This window comes from Patiria miniata, unplaced genomic scaffold, assembly GCF_015706575.1.
Source record: "Patiria miniata isolate m_02_andy unplaced genomic scaffold, ASM1570657v1 HiC_scaffold_2, whole genome shotgun sequence".
Taxonomy (NCBI): domain Eukaryota; kingdom Metazoa; phylum Echinodermata; class Asteroidea; order Valvatida; family Asterinidae; genus Patiria; species Patiria miniata.
This window is the reverse complement of record NW_024037058.1, coordinates 1,787,455-1,809,251: the sequence shown is the minus strand read 5'-3', so window position 1 is coordinate 1,809,251 and position 21,797 is coordinate 1,787,455. Positions and strand designations below refer to the sequence as shown.

General features: G+C 42.5%; 1 protein-coding gene across 5 annotated transcripts in view; it reads right to left on the bottom strand.

The window, feature by feature from the left end:
* LOC119726984 (E3 ubiquitin-protein ligase TRIM37-like) overlaps nucleotides 1-21,797 on the bottom strand; it is a 122,902-nt gene that overhangs the window by 32,951 nt on the left and 68,154 nt on the right. For all 5 annotated transcript variants that reach the window (XR_005270877.1, XM_038198843.1, XM_038198841.1 and 2 more), the window contains exons 13-17: nucleotides 21,671-21,778; nucleotides 14,132-14,183; nucleotides 10,926-11,068; nucleotides 9,257-9,635; nucleotides 2,607-2,816 (exon numbers count right to left, since the gene is read on the bottom strand). Coding sequence is in view for 4 of the 5 variants with exons in the window: in XM_038198843.1 (XP_038054771.1) it covers nucleotides 2,607-2,816; nucleotides 9,257-9,635; nucleotides 10,926-11,068; nucleotides 14,132-14,183; nucleotides 21,671-21,778 (892 nt within the window). In the remaining variant the exon portion in view is untranslated. The remainder of the gene's footprint in view (nucleotides 1-2,606; nucleotides 2,817-9,256; nucleotides 9,636-10,925; nucleotides 11,069-14,131; nucleotides 14,184-21,670; nucleotides 21,779-21,797) is intronic.

Here is a 21,797-nt window from a genome sequence, read left to right as displayed (position 1 = left end):
AGCCTGCAAGCTTGCTTGATAGCCTGCAAGCTTGCGTGACAGCCTGCAAGTTTGCGTGATAGCCTGCAAGCTTGCAGTAGGCTTGCCACATGCTGGCTCACTTTTATAGCTGCATACAACGGCACTCTTGGCAGTATTTTTGATCTAAGAACTGAATCGACCTCACTCTTTGGCGCCGGTACGTTTTCCGTGACCGGTTGGACCAATTACAGGACGAGTCAAAAAGAAAGGGCCCGAATTTGAAAAATGTGTTCAAAATATTTGGCTTGTTCCATTTTCATGGGCGTCAATCAGTGGGGGATGAGAGGCCCCCCCCCCCCCCACACCACACCTTTTAAAGAGGGGGGGGGGGGGGGGTTATCATATTGTTTGTTCCCCCACACTTTTTTATCCCAGAATAAAAATTGTAGCCTACATAATGATTCTATAGCTTAGAATAGCTGATTCAATGACTTTAAACTAACAAAAATGATGTTTAAAAGATGATCTTTTGCTCAAAAAAGTGGTTTAAGTACTCAGAAATTGCCTCAGATCGCACCACAGAGCATCTAGAATCCAAATCTTTTCGGGGCCCGCTCCACACGCCGTTAGGGCTTTGTGCTTCACGTTGGCATTACTACTGAGCAAAACCGTCCAGGTATGTCCCCCCACTTTTTAGAAGCGATTGACATCCTTGTCCATTTTATCAAAATAAAAAGGGATAAAGTACATCTTATGGACTTTTAGCTGTGAACATTTCACTTAAATTGCATACTCTATTCTCAAGTTATGTCTATTACAATAAAACGATCCCAAAACTTGGCTGTTCACCACATTGATGATCCTGATTTTTTTCTCGAGGTCTTTTCTCAGATTGATTCTTTTGACTGTGCGTCTCTTATTATTGGTGGAGACTTTATTACCAAGGCTCCCGTCCTCATCATTAGCCGTTTTGGTGTACACACCAAAACAGTCACGATTCTGCGGGATCGTGCTCGAGGTGAATGATGAAGAGGTTAGGTGGATCCGTTTATAGAATTTGTAAGTATGGAATTATTAATACACGTTTTTTCCACCCGCCCATCCCAAATAGGGGAAGCGCCCTTTTTGCGGGCTCAGGTGTCTACGCTCAATCGTTTTACATGTACGCCCATATCTAAGACTTGTAAAAGCCAGAGCCCCAAGACAACACAGCAATGCAAATAGAATACTATTAGGCCGGGGGCCTACATCACGTACATTGCACCTTTACAGCAAAATACTAGTGTGGTACTAGTTTTAGACACGTCATGAGTCATGACTATGAAAATTAATTCAGGTTTTTTTCTCCCTTCTGCGAGGGAATTGCATTTTATTTGCCCTTATATTTTTCCAGAAATTTTCTTGGTTTTAAATACGACCACTTTCAATTTCAAGAATGGGTAGTTCAGATTTGAAGTAAAAAATTGGCATAGATTGCCGCTGCAAGACAAAATAATATGGTGTGCACACAGGTTTCTGACAGAAAAAGTCATCGGTGATTGCAATTTCCAAATGCAACAACAGGATTTGCCAGGAGAAATCACATTTTGTTTTGTAACAAAAATATACCGTAAATAATTGTGCATGTATAATGACGTTGAGAAATAAACATTGAAAATTGCTACCGTACCTATCCTGGTCACAGGCGCCAGGCCAGCCAGCCCGCGCCTGCAGACCAGGCTTGCGAGCGGATCCCTTGCAAAATACAATCAAATTTTCCCGCATGCCTTGTCGAGCCTGGAGCTTAAAACCCTACTTTGTGGCAATCACTGCTAATTGGCTTTGTCTTAAGAACAAACAGGTCTTTTATTACTACCAATGATCCAGTAATGTCAAAAATCCAACTCGCGTGACGTACATGTACATGTACATGTTCGTCACGCTGGAACTGCATGTGCTTTTCAGCATCTTGACTTTCAGAATCACATCCTTGGACCTGGCTGAGGGATCATACCACTATGCGTGTGTAAATAATCAGTCTCCATCGTTAGGTGGTCTCCATGTATGTAAGTAAATTTCGGCAGGCAAAACTCTATACAAATAATTAATAAGTACATTCTACCCCCAATTTTCTCAACGGATTCACATGATTCACATGGGTTGACTTTGGAGGCCTCCCCCCCCAAAAAAAAGATTTCCGGGGGGAAAAAAACGGAGAAATCACATCCCTGACAATTACTTTTGCATACTGATAACAATGTCCAATGATACGTCTTTGTGAAATCAGATTTCGAAAACTTTCACACCTTGCCCGGGGTTCGACTTTAGCAGTAGCCGCTACTACACCGGCGGGCTAGTCAAACTTTGCCTTAAGTAGCTGGCTGGCGAGTCAAAAATTATTGGGATACAGCAAAGGTGAAAGGGCAGGAAGAAATAAATCATTAAATTCAGAAAGGAAACACGTATCCATTTTCTGTTTATTTAAAACACTGACAATATTGCCTCGGGAAACACATTTCACATGTATGCACATTGCTGTTTATGAGACACTCTATAAAACAAAAAAACATGCGGGACAGTGAAAATGCTTGCGGGCTAGTTAAGAGTCTGTTTCAGTAGCCCGGCTGGCTAGTGAACAAGAAAGTTCTAATCAAACACTTCCTCACCATCTATTTTAGTTGATGACCCAAGACCGCTTGCTTGCTCAGAGCACTCTGCACCATCTAGTATTGGCACCACACTTGTAGTTGCACAGTGGCTACGTAGACTAATGTCAGACATACAAGACTGCATCTTCTTCATAAGAGATTCATGAGTGGAAGGGGTAGAGTGATGATGTTTCTCCTTTTTTTCTTTACTCTTCCTTGGAGCATTTGCTACAAACAAGTTCAAAACAGTAACAACAAAATTATGTAATTTATAAAATGTGGATAAGGTACGGTCTATCATTTGCAGCTACCTAGAAAGTAGTTGACATAATTATTGTTGAAAAGCATACTTGGTTTAAAGATAGTAATGGGACTAAACTCCCTGTGAAATTATTCTTTCCAGCAAGCTGTCATTTTGAAGAAATCAATGAAAGAAGGCCTTTTAATCATATCAGTGCCAATAGTTTCACAGATATGGGCTTATAAAAATGCACCTGGTGACGTCATCAATCTCCCCCTCAACTTGTTGTAAGCATGAAGCTGGTTGTATACATCAATTAAAACTTTGCCACACTCATCTGCAGGTTATTCATTTTAAACTTTTTTCAACCTGCCGCTAGAGGGCGCTCTGACATTTTATGACATCACTGTTAATTTTGTTGTTAAGAACAACTTAGCCAGAGCATATATAAAGCAAAATTTATCAATTTAAAATTACAAGGCACTTCCGGTTTGGACTGGAAGAAAGGATCACATAATTTTGCAAGTAATATCAAAAATGAAGACCCTGGATTATTCTATCAATTCCAGCAAAAGACTAAATCTATTAATATTTATGACGTTGGTGGCCACTTACACCTTTATTATACTACACGAAAAATAGGCCACATACGTATCACCTAGGTCAAATAGTGCCCCCCCCCCCCCTCAGGTAGGCCACTGGTAAATGTTCGGCACACATCTTGAGATGCTGGTCTAAGTGTGTGTCGCGTATAAAGACAATCTGATTGATTTTAGTATCCAAAGTGCCTTCCAAAACGAAAACATCTAGCAAAGGCTGTTTCGGCCGGTTGGTGAAACAGCAAAAAAGTTAATGCGGCCTGACAATGGGAACTTCAGAGGCAAAATGACCAAAGGTATTAAGGTACAGGAAACAAATATGTAGGGACTGGAGAAAGAAGTACAAAACTGTGAAAGGGATAAACTAAGGTAATAATGGGGGAGAGCAGATGGATGAGTTGAAAGGGGATGACAGCATGGGGGGAGGAATACACCCAAGAGGTGTGGGCAACGGGAACAATAATAACAATAAAATGAATTATTTAAAAAAACACTTTCCATGTCACAAAGACATCTTAAAGCGCTGTACAATTAAAAATCCACAGGTTATTAAGAAAGACTGATAATACCAGTTTTAAAAACAATCAATTAAACTAATTAAAAACTAAACAATTAACTTAAGTGATACAAAAGTAATGCTTAAAAAGATGAGTTTTCAAGTAGGCTTTAAAAATGTCCAAGGTATCAGCAGATTGGATTGCTGCCGGTAGCCTATTCCACAGATGGGGGGCATTTGTTGTGAATGACCAATCGCCCCCCCCCCCCCCAAATATCCATTAAAAAAAATGGCACTTGCAAAATGTAAGAATGTGACGCGAACGGTCTCCCCCTAAATAAATTGTCATGAGAAGGGTGCATTTGTACACTTTTAGTTAATGTAGTGTGCCTGATTGTAGAATTTTATCAGTGCTCAGCTCACCCCCCCCCCCACCCCCACGTATTGATTTTCGGAGGCCTAAGTGTCCAAAGAAAATAACCGGTCTAAACTTCAGCCCGCCTCCGTGAAAAAAAATTCTGGATCCACCCTGCTAGCCCCCCAAAATATTGGCTCTAGAACCGCGCCTGGTCTAAGGGGACTCTGCCCTTAGGGACCTACATGTACCGGTATAGTCTGTTTGGCACTACATGTGGCAGCTAATTTGTCCAAGGGAATTTTCCTGTATGGAACTGCATCACATACTCTCCCAGTGATTTCCTGTGTGGACCCCGTCCTGTGTGGACCCCGTCCTGTGTGGACCCCGTCCTGTGTGGACCCCGTCCTGTGTGGACCCCGTCCTGTGTGGACCCCGTCCTGTGTGGACCCCGTCCTGTGTGGACCCCGTCCTGTGTGGACCCCGTCCTGTGTGGATCTCGTCCTGTGTGGACCCCGTCCTGTGTGGACCCCGTCCTGTGTGGACCCCGTCCTGTGTGGACCCCCATCCGGTGTGGACCCCCATCCTGTGTGGACCCCGTCCTGTGTGGACCCCGTCCTGTGTGGACCCCGTCCTGTGTGGACCCCGTCCTGTGTGGACCCATTCCTGTGTGGACCCCGTCCTGTGTGGACCCCGTCCTGTGTGGACCCCCATCCTGTGTGGATCCTATCCTGTGTGGACCCCCATCCTGTGTGGACCCCGTCCTGTGTGGATCTCGTCCTGTGTGGACCCCGTCCTGTGTGGACCCCATCCTGTGTGGACCCCCATCCTGTGTGGACCCCCATCCTGTGTGGACCCCGTCCTGTGTGGACCCCGTCCTGTGTGGACCCCGTCCTGTGTGGACCCCGTCCTGTGTGGATCTCGTCCTGTGTGGACCCCGTCCTGTGTGGACCCCATCCTGTGTGGACCCCGTCCTGTGTGGACCCCCATCCTGTGTGGACCCCCATCCTGTGTGGACCCCGTCCTGTGTGGACCCCGTCCTGTGTGGATCTCGTCCTGTGTGGACCCCGTCCTGTGTGGACCCCGTCCTGTGTGGACCCCGTCCTGTGTGGACCCCCATCCGGTGTGGACCCCCATCCTGTGTGGACCCCGTCCTGTGTGGACCCCGTCCTGTGTGGACCCCGTCCTGTGTGGACCCCGTCCTGTGTGGACCCATTCCTGTGTGGACCCCGTCCTGTGTGGACCCCGTCCTGTGTGGACCCCCATCCTGTGTGGATCCTATCCTGTGTGGACCCCCATCCTGTGTGGACCCCGTCCTGTGTGGATCTCGTCCTGTGTGGACCCCGTCCTGTGTGGACCCCATCCTGTGTGGACCCCGTCCTGTGTGGACCCTATCCTGTGTGGACCCTATCCTGTGTGGACCCTATCCTGTGTGGACCCCCATCCTGTGTGGACCCCCATCCTGTGTGGACCCCGTCCTGTGTGGACCCCGTCCTGTGTGGACCCCATCCTGTGTGGACCTTGTCCTGTGAGGATACCGTCCTGTGAGGACACCGTCCTTTGTGGATACTCTCCTGTGTGGATATCCCCCTGTCTGTGTGCCCAGGATAGCCATCGAGTACCCGTACGTGCATTTGGAGGACAAGTTTGACTCCCGGTCGAGGGATAACTGGCTGCATAGGACCGTCAAGTGTAACTGAGTCAGGACACTAGGTGTACCAACATTGTATTAAATTGAAACCCTTCAGACAGAGCGCGGAACCGATGTACATATGTGGTGGTGGGTTTGAAGTTATAATACTCTTTAGGAGGTGAAAGAAATCCAGAATATATGTAAATAGACATTTGGAATTTAATTACATTATCTTTTTACAGTTTGCAAATCTTGGTGTCCTAATAGAGTCATTTATTTGTTCTGCTGTTCCAGTCAGAATGTGACCAACAGGGGTGTCCAGTCTCTTGGTGTTGACAGTCGATCGATGACCACAGAATCGCTTCTTAAGCGCCTTCTTGGTCTCACTGACATACTGCTTTCCACAAACCCTGCTAGAGATGAGATATATGACATGAGAGGTGTTGCAAGTGATGTTACCAATGGTTCTGTGAGTAGTGCCAAAAGAAGGACCAGAAAAGGAGTCAGACTCCTGGATGTGGATCGGGCAACAAAACCAAACAACACATCTGGAACTACACTTAGAAGTACCATGCTTGGTGGGAGGGGGGGGGGCTTTTCTTGGAGAGCCAAATTTCTAGGGATAGCTTTGGCTCTGGCAATAGCACAATAAACTTGGCGGGAGCTGTGACCCCTGGCAACTATTAAAACCTATGCATCATCAGAGAAATAAAAAATCATTAGAACAAGTTCTTCACCCCTCTAACAATGCCTAGGGTGACAGCTGAAGGAGTGGAGGTACTAGTGGGTGTCTGTGGGTTTAGAATAGAGATCAATGGTTATTGGGTTGTCTTCCTTGAGGATGGTGACGTCCATAAAATGGGCCTGATGAACTTAGTAATGTGAACTTGATAGTTCCATGGAAAGGATTGCCCGCGCCATACCTGACAACCGGTGTTGGCTTACAGGTGCCCGCGCAATCTACGAGACCTGATTGTTGAAGCTGACATCCCTACCTTAGATGCATCCCCTCCCACCAAGCATGGTACTTCTAAGTGTAGTCCTGGATGTTTGTTTGGTTTGTTGCCAGATCCACATCCAGGAGTCTGACTCCTTTTCTGGCCCTTTTTCTGGCACTACTCACAGAACCATTGGTAACATCACTTGCAACACATCTAATATCATATATCTAGAGATGAAACTGGCATATGGGGAAAAAAATGGGAAAATAGGCCGAACAAAAATACGTGTTGAAATCTGGGTCGCTCTGCAGTTACACATGTACATGTACACACATATATGTACAATACACTTCTTGCCCAAATTCCGGACACTGCCCCCTGTAAATTTTACAATGAGAAAAATCTTCAGTGTGTTAATAAAATGAACAAGCTTAAATTACGCTCAGAGCGACAAAGTTATCTACAAAGAAGTTAATTTCTTACTTGAGAAAGTTGAAGAGAAAGTCCGAAAGACAAGGGCACCATTCATGACAATATTCAATCATGTCCACGATATTTATTCCTCCATAATTATTCAACCAAACTCCACTAACGTACGTTGGAAAAATCGGGCATTATCGTCTTTTTCTTCCAACAACTGCCAGTGAAATACATCACTTACATTGTGCTCTCTTCGCCATCCTCAAGATATACATGTAAGCCATTGTGATTATTAAAGCATTGCATTTTGTACAACTAAATCTAAAACCTCCGAAAATCGCACGTTGGATTTTATTCATTGTGGCTACCCATACCCGGTTGTACTGTGGTACCGTTGCATATGCTAGCTGGGCACGCACGCACCACACACTGTCCGTGTGACGCAGTGATTTTTCCATGTCACACATGTCACAGGTCAATGTTTAACCTTCAATTCAGCCGGAAAAGGCTCCGAACAGTGTTGGCAACCATAGAAACACTCCATTAACGACTGGTGAAAGAGATTAAAACTATGCTCGCGATGATTTTTTACGTGCTGTTTTTATCGACTTTTTCATCAAATTTTCTTCAAAATTATGTTTTAAATAAAATCACACATTGTGGAAAAAGCGATAAAAAATCAAATTTTGTGGGATAAATCATACAAAAATCGGAAATGTTATTGGAAAAGTCAAAAAGTCAGTTTTCGGATTAAAATCTGAAAAGTTTGATCTCTGTATATCTCATATCTTGCAGGGTTTGTGAAGTGCAGTATGTTGGTGAGATCAAGAAGCCTTTCTACGGTCATCGATCATCTGTCAACACCAAGAGACTGGACACCCCTGTTGATTGCCACTTCAACCTACCTAATCATTCCATTTCTGATATGATTTACCAGGGCATAAAATCACTTAGCCATAGCAAGGACTCACTTCGCTTCAGCAGGAAGAATGTGTGGATGAATGGTCTTCGGACTGTTCAACCACATAGCTCAACATCAAACTAGGAATGATTAACCATTGCCTATCTTCCTGTATTGTCATTTGTTACAGATTATTCCATTGCCCACACCTGTTGGGGGTGTATTCCCCCATCCCCCCCATGTTGTCCTCCCTTTCAACTTTACCCTGTGTCTCATCCATCTGCTCCCCCCTCCCCCATTATTACCTTAGTTTATCCATTTCAAAGTTTTGCACTCCTTGCTCCTCTGCACCCTTTTGTTTCTTACCCCCATCACACTCTTTTGTTCAGATTTCCACTCCTTCCCTTTCATCTTCCTCTACATTGGTCTGTCCTCCCCAACTGAATCTGTCCTTTGTAAGTCTTTCCACTTCATCTTCATCCACACTGGTGTCCCCCCTCCCAATCAATCCCTTTTGTGTTTCTCCTGCCAACCCTGCATGCTTGTGAGTCCCTACATGTTTGTTTCCTGTACCTTGGTCATTTTAACTCTGAAGAAGAACTTGTGCAGTTCGCAATGTCGTGCCGCATTATTTTTTAGATTTGTATATTTCCAGTCAGAAAGCAGTTTGCAGCAGTTTTCTTCCAAATGATACCGGTACATTTCACGCAAACTAGTTTCACAAGGTATTTGATATCAGTCCTGTCTTCGTTTTGAGCAAAACTCAAAAGCATTAAAATGGACCTGTATTTTTGTCTAATTCAGAGATGTCTACTCCACTTACCATTTATGAACAAAAAACTGAGTACCCATGTGTTGCTTATGCACATGGAACATTAATGCGGGCTGAAATAGGAAACACTTCCAGCATGAAATTCTATAGCACATGCACAATGCAAAATTAGTCAACACTGCAAAATCTGAGAGGGTTACCAAAACACAGCCCTGTAACGCCTACCCCTAATGTTACTCAAAGGCATTGTAGTCTGACAATTTACCCAAAATCAATCAACCAAACAAAACACAAGAACTAGACAACTTACTATGGCGAATCTTGTATGGTGGTCTTGGCAGAAACCCCCACAAGCTATCTCCTGCTCCAATTGGTCTGTCCTTTAAGTCCAGCAATTGTAAAAGCATGGCTTCTTCATTCCTCAATGTCTGTAAGATCTCTTCCCCTTGCTGACCCTCAAGATGTCCAAGGCTTATGCTAGCATCTGAGCCTCCTTGAGCTCCCTGGCCAACCAGACACTCTACCTGGGTTCTGGAGTCTATCAATCTGCTGTGGTCTACATCGTTTTCTAGGGACATTGTCTCTTCATCAATATCATTTTCTTCCAAGCTATTTTCAGCATCAGAATTAGCTCCGTCATCCAAGGATGTTGAAGAGGACCCACAAATACTGATCTCACATTCAGACAACTAAGAATAAAACAAAAAAATAAGACTTTACCTCCAGAGGTTTTACCAATATCTTTTTAAAGTAAAAGTAAAGTAAAAATAAATACATTTATATTACACCAATAAAGTTTTAGCCTTGTAAGTAAGTTCTTCATTAATTATTTAGTTCGATCCATTATGGGGGCTAGAACCGAGGTCAGTTCAATGGAACTGCAAGTGGACAGTATGCAGAAATGGAAGGGAGGTGTAACATTTGCAGGAACTTCAAGGACCTCCAAGTGAAGTTGCTGGGGTTGACATCCCAGTATTATGCAATACAAAGGGCTGACAGGAATATGGAATTCAGTCAAAAGATTTACTGCTCAGACAAATTTAGGTTGTGCCAGAAGTATGACTAGTAATAATAATAAAAAAGGCCAAAGCGCAGCATTGCCCGAGGAGTTACATCCCTGCATGTTCAGTCTCTAAAAGCTAGTTGGGAATGAAGGAGGGGGGGGGGGGAGTAGGGGCAAATTTCCCTGTACCTCTCATCATGACTGAGGATTGTTGCCACAATATAAAAGTTAGTAAAAGCCTCAATTAAAAAAAGAAGATAGATTCTCTACTGAAAATCAAATCTGCTGGAATATAGTTTCAGCACACACATAGAAATGACACACACACAAAAATAACAGCGTTGCTGTTGAAACCCCTCAGCCAGAGTCAAGTTATAATCCGGAAACCATTAACCTTTAACTCAACATGACTTTGACCTTTGACCTTTGACCCCACAACCAATCCCAACATGCCTGTTCCAATGGGCAACCCTCTACCGAAGTTAGACACCAAAATTTCATTTCTAACTGAAGTTATCATCCGGAAACCATTTACCTTTAACTCACCACGGTGACCTTGACCTTTGACCCCAAAACCAATCCCAACTTGCCTGTACCCAAGGGCAACCCCCTACCTAAGTTAGACACTAAAATCTCATTTCTAACTCAAATTATCATCCATAAACCATTTACCTTTTAACTCACCACAGTGACCTTGACCTTTGACCTTTTGGCTGTAGGTGATGACAATACCCCTCGAGCCTCTCGGCTGAGGGGTAAAAAACTTTTAACAGACCATCTCTCATAAAGTGAGCTTAGTCAATAAGTTACATTACTGGTGAAATTACAAGCACACAGGCAATGTCAATTCTACAACTATGCTTTGTTTCTTTGCTTCAGAAGTATAGCATTCATGTTATAAAATGCCATAATATTCCCAAATCCAAATTACTGCTTCAGCCTGTGAAAAATAGTGAACTGATGATAAGTATTGTACCTGTGCATCTTCATCATGTTCTGACACAGTTTTCTCATTCTTCCTGTTTGGAGACTCTTTGTCAGTTGCTATGGCAACAGTTGCACGGACTGATCTAAATCTGCTACGTGACTGCTCTGAGTGGCTGTTCCGTCTATCATGATCTAATAAACGAAAACAAATGGGAACACGCTGAACATGAAAGTGAACATCTTGTATTTAAAGGGTGTATTGAGCAAATGCCTGCTTTTCACCTTTTGTTCTTGTCTCCTTATTTTCAACCTCACAAACACAAGACTTTAGTTGCGTTCAATTTGTAAACATAGTGTTTTCAACAGCATTGTTTGAAAGGAGACATTATTTTCAGATGTCATCTCTAAAAAGACTGCAGCATGTCATAACCTTGCTGCCAATAAACAAAAATGCAAACTTTCACAACAATGTGGATTTGCAGATTTTCTTCATCTGTTCCTCCTTTGAAATTTGATCAACTTAAGTACAAGTTCATCGCATTCAATTTATGCCTGACAGCTTAAATTTAATCTGCTTTATGACACATGCACTACTTCAGGGTTATTATGAAAATGCAGCTGTTGTTGCTTGCCATACTCCTCACATTGATGTACTCTGGCAAAGAACCATGTCCGAAATAATGTGTAGGTGAATTCCAGAACTACCTGGCTGTGCTATTTGAACGCATGTTAATGACAGGCTTACACTGACACTTGAGGGAATGTATTTCTGATGAGTTATTAATCAAAATGAACATTAGCAAACATGGTCAAAGTTGGCTAAGTACTGGTGGATCTTGGTATCAGAAGTCTTGGCAAACCCATATCATATGGGGTGTGGTGACTCCTGTTAGAGTACCCTCTGTAATCATTTTGCAAGGACTACCGGTAGATAAAGCCAACCCTGCATGTATAAAATATGGAGCTTAAGTTACTGCCATTTTTTTAACCCACAACTGCTGTGGTTACACCATGGTGAATAGTGATAAGTAGAAGAATTCAGTGCAATTCAGCTCAATTATTATTTGATAAATGTGATTTTAAAGCAGTCCTGATGTCCCACATTCTAATGTGCTTAAATATTTAAATAACTTGATAACTGTCCCTACTGAGGTGAAGATGCAGTTTTTTTATTAAAGCACCAGGATTTTGTTTTCATGTAGCACATTATTAAAGCCCATTAAATGCAGGATCAACTCTTGTAGAAATAATGGCGGGTCCCAAAATGGTTTGGAGGAGACGTCAGAGTAGAGCGCAGAGACTCCATTCAGAACAGCAGTGGGTGAACAAACCTGTTCAACAGTTTCAAGTTTTCAATAGGATGCCATACGTGAGGGTTGGGTACTCATAAACTCCAAACGGTACACCCCCCCCCCCCCAGTAACTGTTTGACTCAGAACCCTAGCAGCCATATTCTGCCATGGCAACAGGTCGTGCGAGTCACGCTCAGGTATTGTGCATGCAATCCAGGCACCTGATCCATAGCAATTCAAAAATGCGAGCGCACCCCATCTTTAAGATTGCATGAAGCATACACGTGAGTGTGAGACTACGGCAGTAAATGCTTCCAATTCTGGTCGCCAGATTCCAGTATTACATCAATCCATGCACACAAATTTTACCACATGCACATGTTGTGATGTGCAACATTTAACTGGCATAGCACCATAGAGCTATATTAAATTACTAGAGCACTGACTCTTGTACAAAGTGATGCCTGCTGGGTGCATCCATGTTTGTACACAAACCTACGGAAAACTCAACATTTTGTACGGCTATTTGCATATCTGCATTCGTATTCTATACAGGTGCATTATCGAAGCCGATACGCCCAAAACCGAAATGCACAATAAGCAAATGAGCATTTCATTTTGCTCAACGCAAACAGCACAACGCGTATGCGTACCCACTGCAGATGATTACCCTGATGTTTTTTAAACCGTCGTGAAGCACTTAAGTTGTTGTTCTACTTGCTTTTTGCATTTAGAGTACACTTTCAAAATTCAATCCATCTATTTTGATTGTGTTCTACAAACACGCACATGAATTCAAACTGTCTGCGCCCAGAGCGGCTTCAAAGCGTCTCCGCACGCAAGAATGAGGAGTTAGTGCTCTAGTAATTTAATATAGCTCTATGCATGGCATGCAGTTGCAACTGGTGTGTGTGAACTTGATAGGTAAGTTTCAAACATTCAAATAGAATTGGAAAATGGAAAATAGACAGCCCTCCCTAGAAAATGGGTGCAAGCATAGAAATGTGAGCAAAATGAAATGCATTCACTGGCCATTGCAGGGGACAGCGTGAAGCTCCAGTCATATGCAGTGACCAGACACTCAGGCAACTGGAGCAAAGTCATTTGAAACCGCTTGCAAGATGCTGCCTCAACCTTATACAGTGTATCCTCAAGTATATTTTGGACAGGGCCGGCAATGAGGGCTTTTTGTGAGTGCTTCCCTGTGGCTGCTGCCATTGATGTTTTGTAGCATCTGGCAAGCAGGTCACGCCCAGTGAAGGGTTGGGAAATGAAGAAAAATACTACATAGCAACTTTCCTGAGAAAACTGTAGACAAACTTGAAACTGGCTGAGGATGACCCATGAATGCTATACTTCTGAGTGCATGGGGCAACCAAGGCTTCACTGTCAAGAATAGGGAGTGTGAATGGTCAAGGTGGGGCAAGTACAACTTCACTTGACAAGCAACTAATTGTCCGAAGTGGGAAGTACTAAATCGCAGGCTGTAATGAAGAGCACTTAACGATATCAAAGGGACGTTGATGACAACTACAAAAATGGAAGTGAAAGATGACAAGAATAGAGCAATGGTTGTGTCTTCTTCAGGTAAGACCTGTTTCTTTGTTTTTCTTCTTTTTTTCTTTTTAAATAACAGTGATTTCATCTGATAATTAGGCATGAAATTAACATTTAAAGAAAGTTTCAAGGCGCTTTCGTGAGGAAACTTAATATTTGCCATGAAATTAATATTGAAATTCATAGTGCAGCAGGTAGCAATCTGCACAATCAAATTCCAACACATGGTCTGAACTTGGTCTCAACACATGGTCTGGCACGAATCATGTAACAAAACTATTCTACTGAGAAATTGTAATTTCTTTGAATTTATTAACATGGTCTATACAGTGCTAAACTTGAGCAGTGTTATTGAAAGGCTATATTCACACAAATATACTGTAATGTGCAATTCAAAGAGCATCACCTGGTGATTTCCCACTGTCTGATTGATGTCGGGATAACTCAATGGCTAGTCTCTATAACAAAGGAGGGAAAAGAAAATCACAATTAGTCTTAAATATTGTAAAAACACTGGTTAAAGAGCACAGCAATATGTACACATGCATGATATGAATTCTGTCAGCAAAAAAGCATTTAGCAAACCTTTATATTTTTATCTAGTTTTTAATGAGACCTATTACCTTTTGAATTGTCTAATTCTAAAAGAATGTGTATACATGTATTGTGTTTTGGCTGTTGTAATTTCATTGGTCTAGAACGGCCGTGTGTCTAGTCTATAAAAAGACTGTGAACATGTATGTGTGAGTTTGGTTCTGCATTCAATAGGTGAGGTGGAACAATAGAGGACAATAGTGTCCCCAATTCCCGAGAGGTTCCCAATTTGGATTTGTGTACAAAACATACGAGAGGTCTTCCTAAAAAGTTTGAGTACAAACAAAAGAGGGACAACAGGGGGTCCCCAATTGCAGGCAAATACACACTTGTATGGGCATATGTGTGTGAAGGGGAGGGGGGGGGGTGTCACCTCATTATGGGGAAGTTATGTTATTGTTAGGGAAATTAGGACCGACTTATGGTGACTTTCAGTCCCCATAAAACCATGGGACAACTCATGTGTAGTCCCCACAGAACAAGAATGTGTGCACCACAAGAGTGTGTGCACCACAAGAGTGAATGTCTGCAAGATGCACACATATACTTCTTTAAAAGTGCAAGTGCAACAGTGTTGAAGTTCATTTTAGTTAACCCATCTGAGTACACCAATCTGTGTCTTCTCTTTTAGGAAATGCTGGTGTGCATCTATGCAGGCCTTGGCTTTGTGCTATCTGATACGCCTCTCTTTGTGAGCACCACTTCTACTTTCTCTTCCAAACTGTCTTCTGTATGAAGCAATCCAAAGCAGAACACCTGCTATGCATCCAAGATCCTCCTAGTGCTCATAAAAACATCATCCATTATCAACCAATGGTGACTGACAACTCCAGCAGGCAATGAGATTTTCATATGCAACAATTCACATATTTCAGTGATGCAGTCTACTAGATCATGTGACCACTTGAAGTCATTTCGAATGAGGGAAATGCTTGGGCATCAGATGTCGTCAGCAATACATTTGAATGCCTCTCTCGGTGATCTCCCCCAACTCTCCCTGTCATACCGTTGAGGGGGTACCGTGCAAGGAGCCCACTGCTACTGGGCCATTTCAAAAATAGGGCTGGATGATCGGGAAACTTTCGTTTTTATATTGTTTATTTTGAATAGATGTGGTCAAGGTGTATGCTTAGGCTACATTTATTCACATCACATACATCTTTTCGGTCCAAATTATTTTCATTGCACCATGGAAGCCATCAAAACTAACCCCCAAAAGATAAACGCTAATCAAGGAGAAAATATTTAAGGTCCACGATATTTTGAAATAAATTTCACACCATGTCCAATGAGAAATTGGCCAACAGAGTCCATACCATGTGGCATCAGCGTGTGTGGGTTGCCAAGTAAACCAGTAGCTACATGCATGCACAGGCAGCGGACAATTTGTAAAACACAACATATGCATAATACACGCACAGAAAAAAGATCACATGTTGAATGCGTTCGATTACTTCGCCCACCTTACTCGCGCCTGGCTCCTCACGTAATGACAGACATGTGCAGTGGAGCTAAATAAGGAACGGTTTCGGGAAAAGTTTCAGGCAAGAGCTGAAAACATGGGCGTCACCAGGATTTTTTCTAGAGGGGGGCAAAACATATTTTCCCCCCAAAAATCCTGTTTTTCTCAACGTATTATCGATTTATCAGTTTAAGAGGGGGTAGGGACATTTTTCCCCCCACCTGTTAAATTTACACTAACATGACTTCTCGCCTCTTTTCTTTTCTGTTTTTCTCTCTTTTTTTTCCCTTCCTTTTTTGTGTGCTTTTCTGGGAGGGGGGGGGGGATGTTGAAACCTGATGCCACTTTTTTCTTTATGTATCACCTCAATGAAGGTCATTCATTGCAAAAATGATGATAAGACATGAATCTGGGACTGAAAAATATTTTCAATTTTGTCAGGAAAAAAAATTCTTGACTTTCCATAGACTTTGTACACAACTGCGGAAATTGCGTCAGGTTGCAACATTTTTCCCAGGCTGCATCCAAATTAATTAACTGTCTAGAGCACGTCCACGCCCAGTGAAAATACATGGGGACGCGCTGACAATAATTCATAGCTGTAGCTCTGTGCATAGAGCTACATAGGGTTTGTAGTTCCATGCTCCGTGGAAGCCCGTTTCGGACACGGCCTGAGGCGCCCGCCGGATGTGGCATGGCCTTGTGGGATACTTACCCGAGTAACCGGCACGGCGAGTCGGTTACTTGGGCCAGGCTCAGCCAGATCGGCCAGACGGCACTTGGTTTCGCCAATGTAAAGCTTACCACAGCGTTTACATGTGATGCAATAGACGAGATTAGTTGTCTTACACTTGTAGTGGCCGCGGATGCTGAAACGGCCACTACAAGTGTAAGACAACTTATCGACGATGCCGTGGTAACAACGCTGACGCTCATGTCCTTGGTAGTGTGTGGTGGCGCGCCAAAGTGTTGCGCGACAGCCAGGTCAGGTTGTTGAAGCTGAACGCTACAGAGATGCTCCGTGAACCTATCAGCCAGATGGCGCTTGGTTTCACCAATGTAAAGTTTACATGTGATGCAATAGGAGAGATTAGTTGTCGTACACTTGAAGTGGCCACGGATGCTGAAACGGCCACGGGGTCCAGTGATGGACGATGTCTCATGAACATAGGCACAAGTCTTGCATCTAGGATGATGGCAAGGAATAGTTCTGTAGGGGTCTTTGTCTAAAGTGCTCCCAGTGTCAGGAAGAGTTGAACGCACCAGATGGTTGTTGATGGATCGATTCCGTCTGAAGAGACAGAGGGGGGTTGTGGATTGGTCAAAGATGGCGCTAGTTGCTAGATCATCCTGCGGCGTCTTGAAATGCTTTAGGATGATATCACTGACCGTCAAGTTAAGCGGGTGGTGAGGACAAGTGGGATTCAGTGCTGTTGCTTGGGAGGGGCTTGTTACATGGCGTCATAACAGGTGACTGATGATACCCTGCGAAGAGAAGCATCGGTGACTGAAGATGGGTATCCACGTTGCTGGAAGAACCCCTTAATTTCTTTACTACAGTGATGAAACTCGCCATCCTCGCTGCAAATTCGACGGAGGCGGAGGAATCGGCTATATGGGATGGCATCTTTGCACTTCTTGGGGTGGGACGACTCGTAATGCAGGTAGCTCTTTCAACTCTTCCTGACACTGTGAGCACTTTAGACAACGACCCCTACAGAACTATTCCTTGCCATCGTCCTAGATGCAAGACTTGTGCCCATGTTAATGAGAAATCGTCCATCACTGGACCCCGTGGCCGTTTCAGCATCCGCGGCCACTTCAAGTGTACGACAACTAATCTCGTCTATTGCATCACATGTAAACGCTGTGCTAAGCTTTACATTGGCGAAACCAAGTGCCGTCTGGCCGATCAGTTCACGGAGCATCTCTGCAGCATTCAGCTTCAACAACCTGACCTGGCTGTCGCGCAACACTTTGGCGCGCCACCACACACTACCAAGGACATGAGCGTGTGCGTCGTTACCACGGCATCGTCAGACACGCAGCGCCGCTCCTCAGAACAGCGTGTGATGTTCCAACTTGGTACACTCCAACCTGATGGGATGAACATGGACTTCACCACGTTTGTTCTACCACATGACAACAAGCCATAGTCCCCTGAAGAAGGTGCACCACACCGAAAGCTCGGGAGAAATTTTCCGGTGAGCACTGTAAATATTTTGTACTTCTTGTCATATATACATAGACATACATGTACATACCCACATGTATACCAATACATGTACAGTACATGGATACACACATGCATACATATCATCCGGGGCAAATTACTTTTTTTCCCCCTGCCTGACGACCTTTCTCAGCAACTAAAAAATCCGTAAAAACAACTAACAAATTGGAAGTTCTAAATAGGATCCCTTGCATATAATGACACTTGATTCCTGTAAATTTTTGGGTGTAATTATTGATGATAAGTTAACGTGGAGAAATCATTGTCAGAAAGTCCTTACACTTATATCACGCAACCTTGGCATTCTTAGAAAACTGAGATATTTTGTCCCATCCCGTCTTCTATTTTCAATTTATAATACGTTATCCTGGCCTCATCTTCAATATGGTATACTTGCCTGGGGTAATACTCATAAAACCTACCTTGATAAGTTGCTCGTTATACAGAAGAAATCCTTAAGATTGATTAATGGTTCTAACTTTAAAGATCACTCTGCCCCGCTATTTGTTAAGTTCAACACCTTATCTGTATATGATCTATATAAATATAAATTGTGTGTTCTAATGTATAGTTTTGAAAAAATATACTGCCTTTGAAAATAAAATCGTTTTTTGTAAAGAACACAGATATTCATCATTACGACACAAGGTCGTCAAATAAGCTTCATCTTAATAAAGTTCGAACATCCCTACACCTCTCAACCGTACGACACCAGGGACCCCTCCTTTGGAACAAAATCCGATCTTCCTGCCCAAAGACGTTAATTAGAGCACGTAAATTGTATTATAGAAACTACTTCTCACTACGGTTAATATCAATGGTGATTAAGAGCAAAGTTATTATTTTAATTGCCGAATAAAATTATCAAAAACACATTGAAAGTCAAGGATGGTAAATTTACCTCATGTAACTTATTATTTTTTGGTAACTTTATTAGGTCATGAATTTAATCTAACAACATCTATTGTTTATTATTATTATCTCATTTTGTTAATCAATCATGAATTGTTTAACTACATGTATTCTTTGTGAAGGGGGCAGACCTAGTACAAGCTTCGGCTTCTTGTCTGACCTCCCAATATTATTATTTCAAGTTCCGTTAAACTGTTTAACTATTGTACAGTACTCAACTTACATTATAGTATGGAAATAAAACCTGAAACCTGAAACCTGACATGATGCTAGATGTCAGAAGTCGTCTCCCAACCACATACAAAAAAGAGCCCTTCAAAGAGAATTTCAAATTTTATGTGCAAAAATGACATTTTAAGGGCACTACATGTATGTCCAATAACCCAGTGGACAATGTATAATGTTTTTTTTCTTTGCCCCAAAATGAGAAACGATGTCAAATTCCCTCTTAAAGTTGTAGTTTGTATCATATGTACATCAACATTGGTAGATATTAAAGTGTGGTAATAAGTGATCCATTCAACATTTTTCAGAGCTCCCAACATTCAGATTTCAGAAATAGTACTTTTCATCGAGCCGGTATTTATTGTTTGGCGCGTCACCATTTAACAAAAAGGTAGTCCGAATCCCATCACAACAGTACTATACTACTAAGTAATTCCCACAGAGTGTAACCCATTTCTTTCTATTCTTGTTAGGTAACAAAGGATCTTGTTTTTGTTTTTCCACACTGATACTGTTTGGCAATTTTGCTATCGGGAAACATCTGGAAAAAATGTTGCAACCTGGCGCCACTTTTTTTTTCATAATATCATCTCAATGAAGGTCATTCATTGCAAAAATGATGAAAAGACATGAATCTGGGACTGAGAAACATTTCAAATTTTGCTAGGAAATACTTAAAAAATGTTCTTGACTCTCCATAGACTTTATACACAATCGCGGAAGGGGCGTCAGGTTGCAATATTTTTTCCAATGTTACCTCGACATTGATTGTATCGATGTGTCCAAGCTGAAGTTGGTATGGTGAGTTTCGGTGTGTTTTTAACATTTTCTGCTGCCCGAGCATGTCTATCCATAGCGATGTGCTTCTGGCAATCATTTCGGCCGGCGTGACTCACACAAAAATCTGCGTTGCAAAACGTACAAATAACGAAATAATCTGAACATTTGCTTCAAAAATCTCTGCCATGACTTCGGCTGTATTTTAGATTGTTTGGTAAACATATTTCCATCATACACTACCACTGACTAACACAGGAAAACAACTCGATGAAACGAAGCATTCCACGGTAGGTAACGTTAAACCAAGTTGGCCGGCGTATGCATCCCACCCGTGGGACAACTCGACCAGTGCCTTGCCACCGTACCCCTGCGAGCCAAGCCGCAATGTGTATCTGCACGGCGCCCATCGTGCATGCCGTACCGTCCGTGCAAGTCGAGTTGTCTCACGAAAAGCATGCCGCGCAGAGTTTTACTGCGCACTTCGGACGTTATAAGCGAACTCCTTACGCGAATATAAGGCGGGAATGGCGCTTTTTTCAATGAATATATGTAACTGTAAAAGCGTAAAATACGTACATGTGGAGTTTCCGTACATACATTAGTTCCAAAATAACAACATTATAAAATCTAGAATAGTTCATGAATATCAGTGGGAAAAATTATATCAGGGTAAAAGCTTAGAGTGTACCCTGCCTACCAATTATGCCAATCAAATTCTCTGATGCGATTTTGAAATTGGGTCTCTATCAAAAACTGAGTCCCTCAACATTTTGTGATTTGATAACAGATCACTGACATATTAATTAACACTTAGCGCCCCCCCCCCCCCCCATTTGTACCATAAAAGAACAGGTTCATCATTTCGCATCTTTTGTACCTGAAAAGAAAAGGTCAATGATAAATTACACCTTAAGCCTTTCTAAGGTAATTAGGTCAGCCGCTTACCTTATGATATTACCTTTCGGTAACAGTCTGAAATCCATCAACATACGCAACGGCAAAAGAATCATTAGAGAAGACAATGATCATTGTCCAAGAACAGCGACTGCAACAACAGACCGTTTACTACCTCTGCTAACCTGCCACTTTCATTCCAACAAACGCATTTCACGTTTTGGGGACTCACAGTATATGCATGTGCATCTTCTGTCTGGCCTTTTTCCAAGAGGCAGGTTTACACAGTCATCTGTTTAGACATGCACTTACAAGTGATAAGACTAAAGAATTACATGGGAGCTAATGTGTTAGAACGACCACTTCAGCATTGTGTTAAACCGAATGTTGCTGCTGCGTCAAATAATTAATTGATGTTCCCAAATATAGGTGATATATTTTACACAAACATTTGTGCTGGATTTGTAATTTTTTGAGGGGGGGGGTTAAACCAACTTTTGTTGTTAATCTGTAAACGTTTTTTTAAAAGGGGAATAGGTATGTGCTTGGCCACTTTTAAACACTATAAAACTGGTTCGGCTCAGGTCATTGTCAGCATCCATCAGACATCCAAACCGGTCTTAAACGTAGTGTTTAATACCGGCCAAGCACATATTTATGCATATTCATAAATACATTTTAGGTCAAACAGTCAAAACAAGTCAACAATTATTAATTTCCAACTATCTTGTTCAACAAATTTACTTCATTTTATACACCCCTCTAGTTATGTCATGGTATGTGCCTCTTGCGAGTAGTCATTGAGCTCCATGTTGAGTACTGCAAAACACCGGGTACCAACTTACCTCTTTCAGGTCATTCACCTGGGTGACATACAGTCGTTGTGCTGCTTCTAGATGATTGATGTGCCACTGCTGGTCTCGACATTTCTGATAAAATGTTGGCGCTCTTACCTACACAAAATTTAAGCAA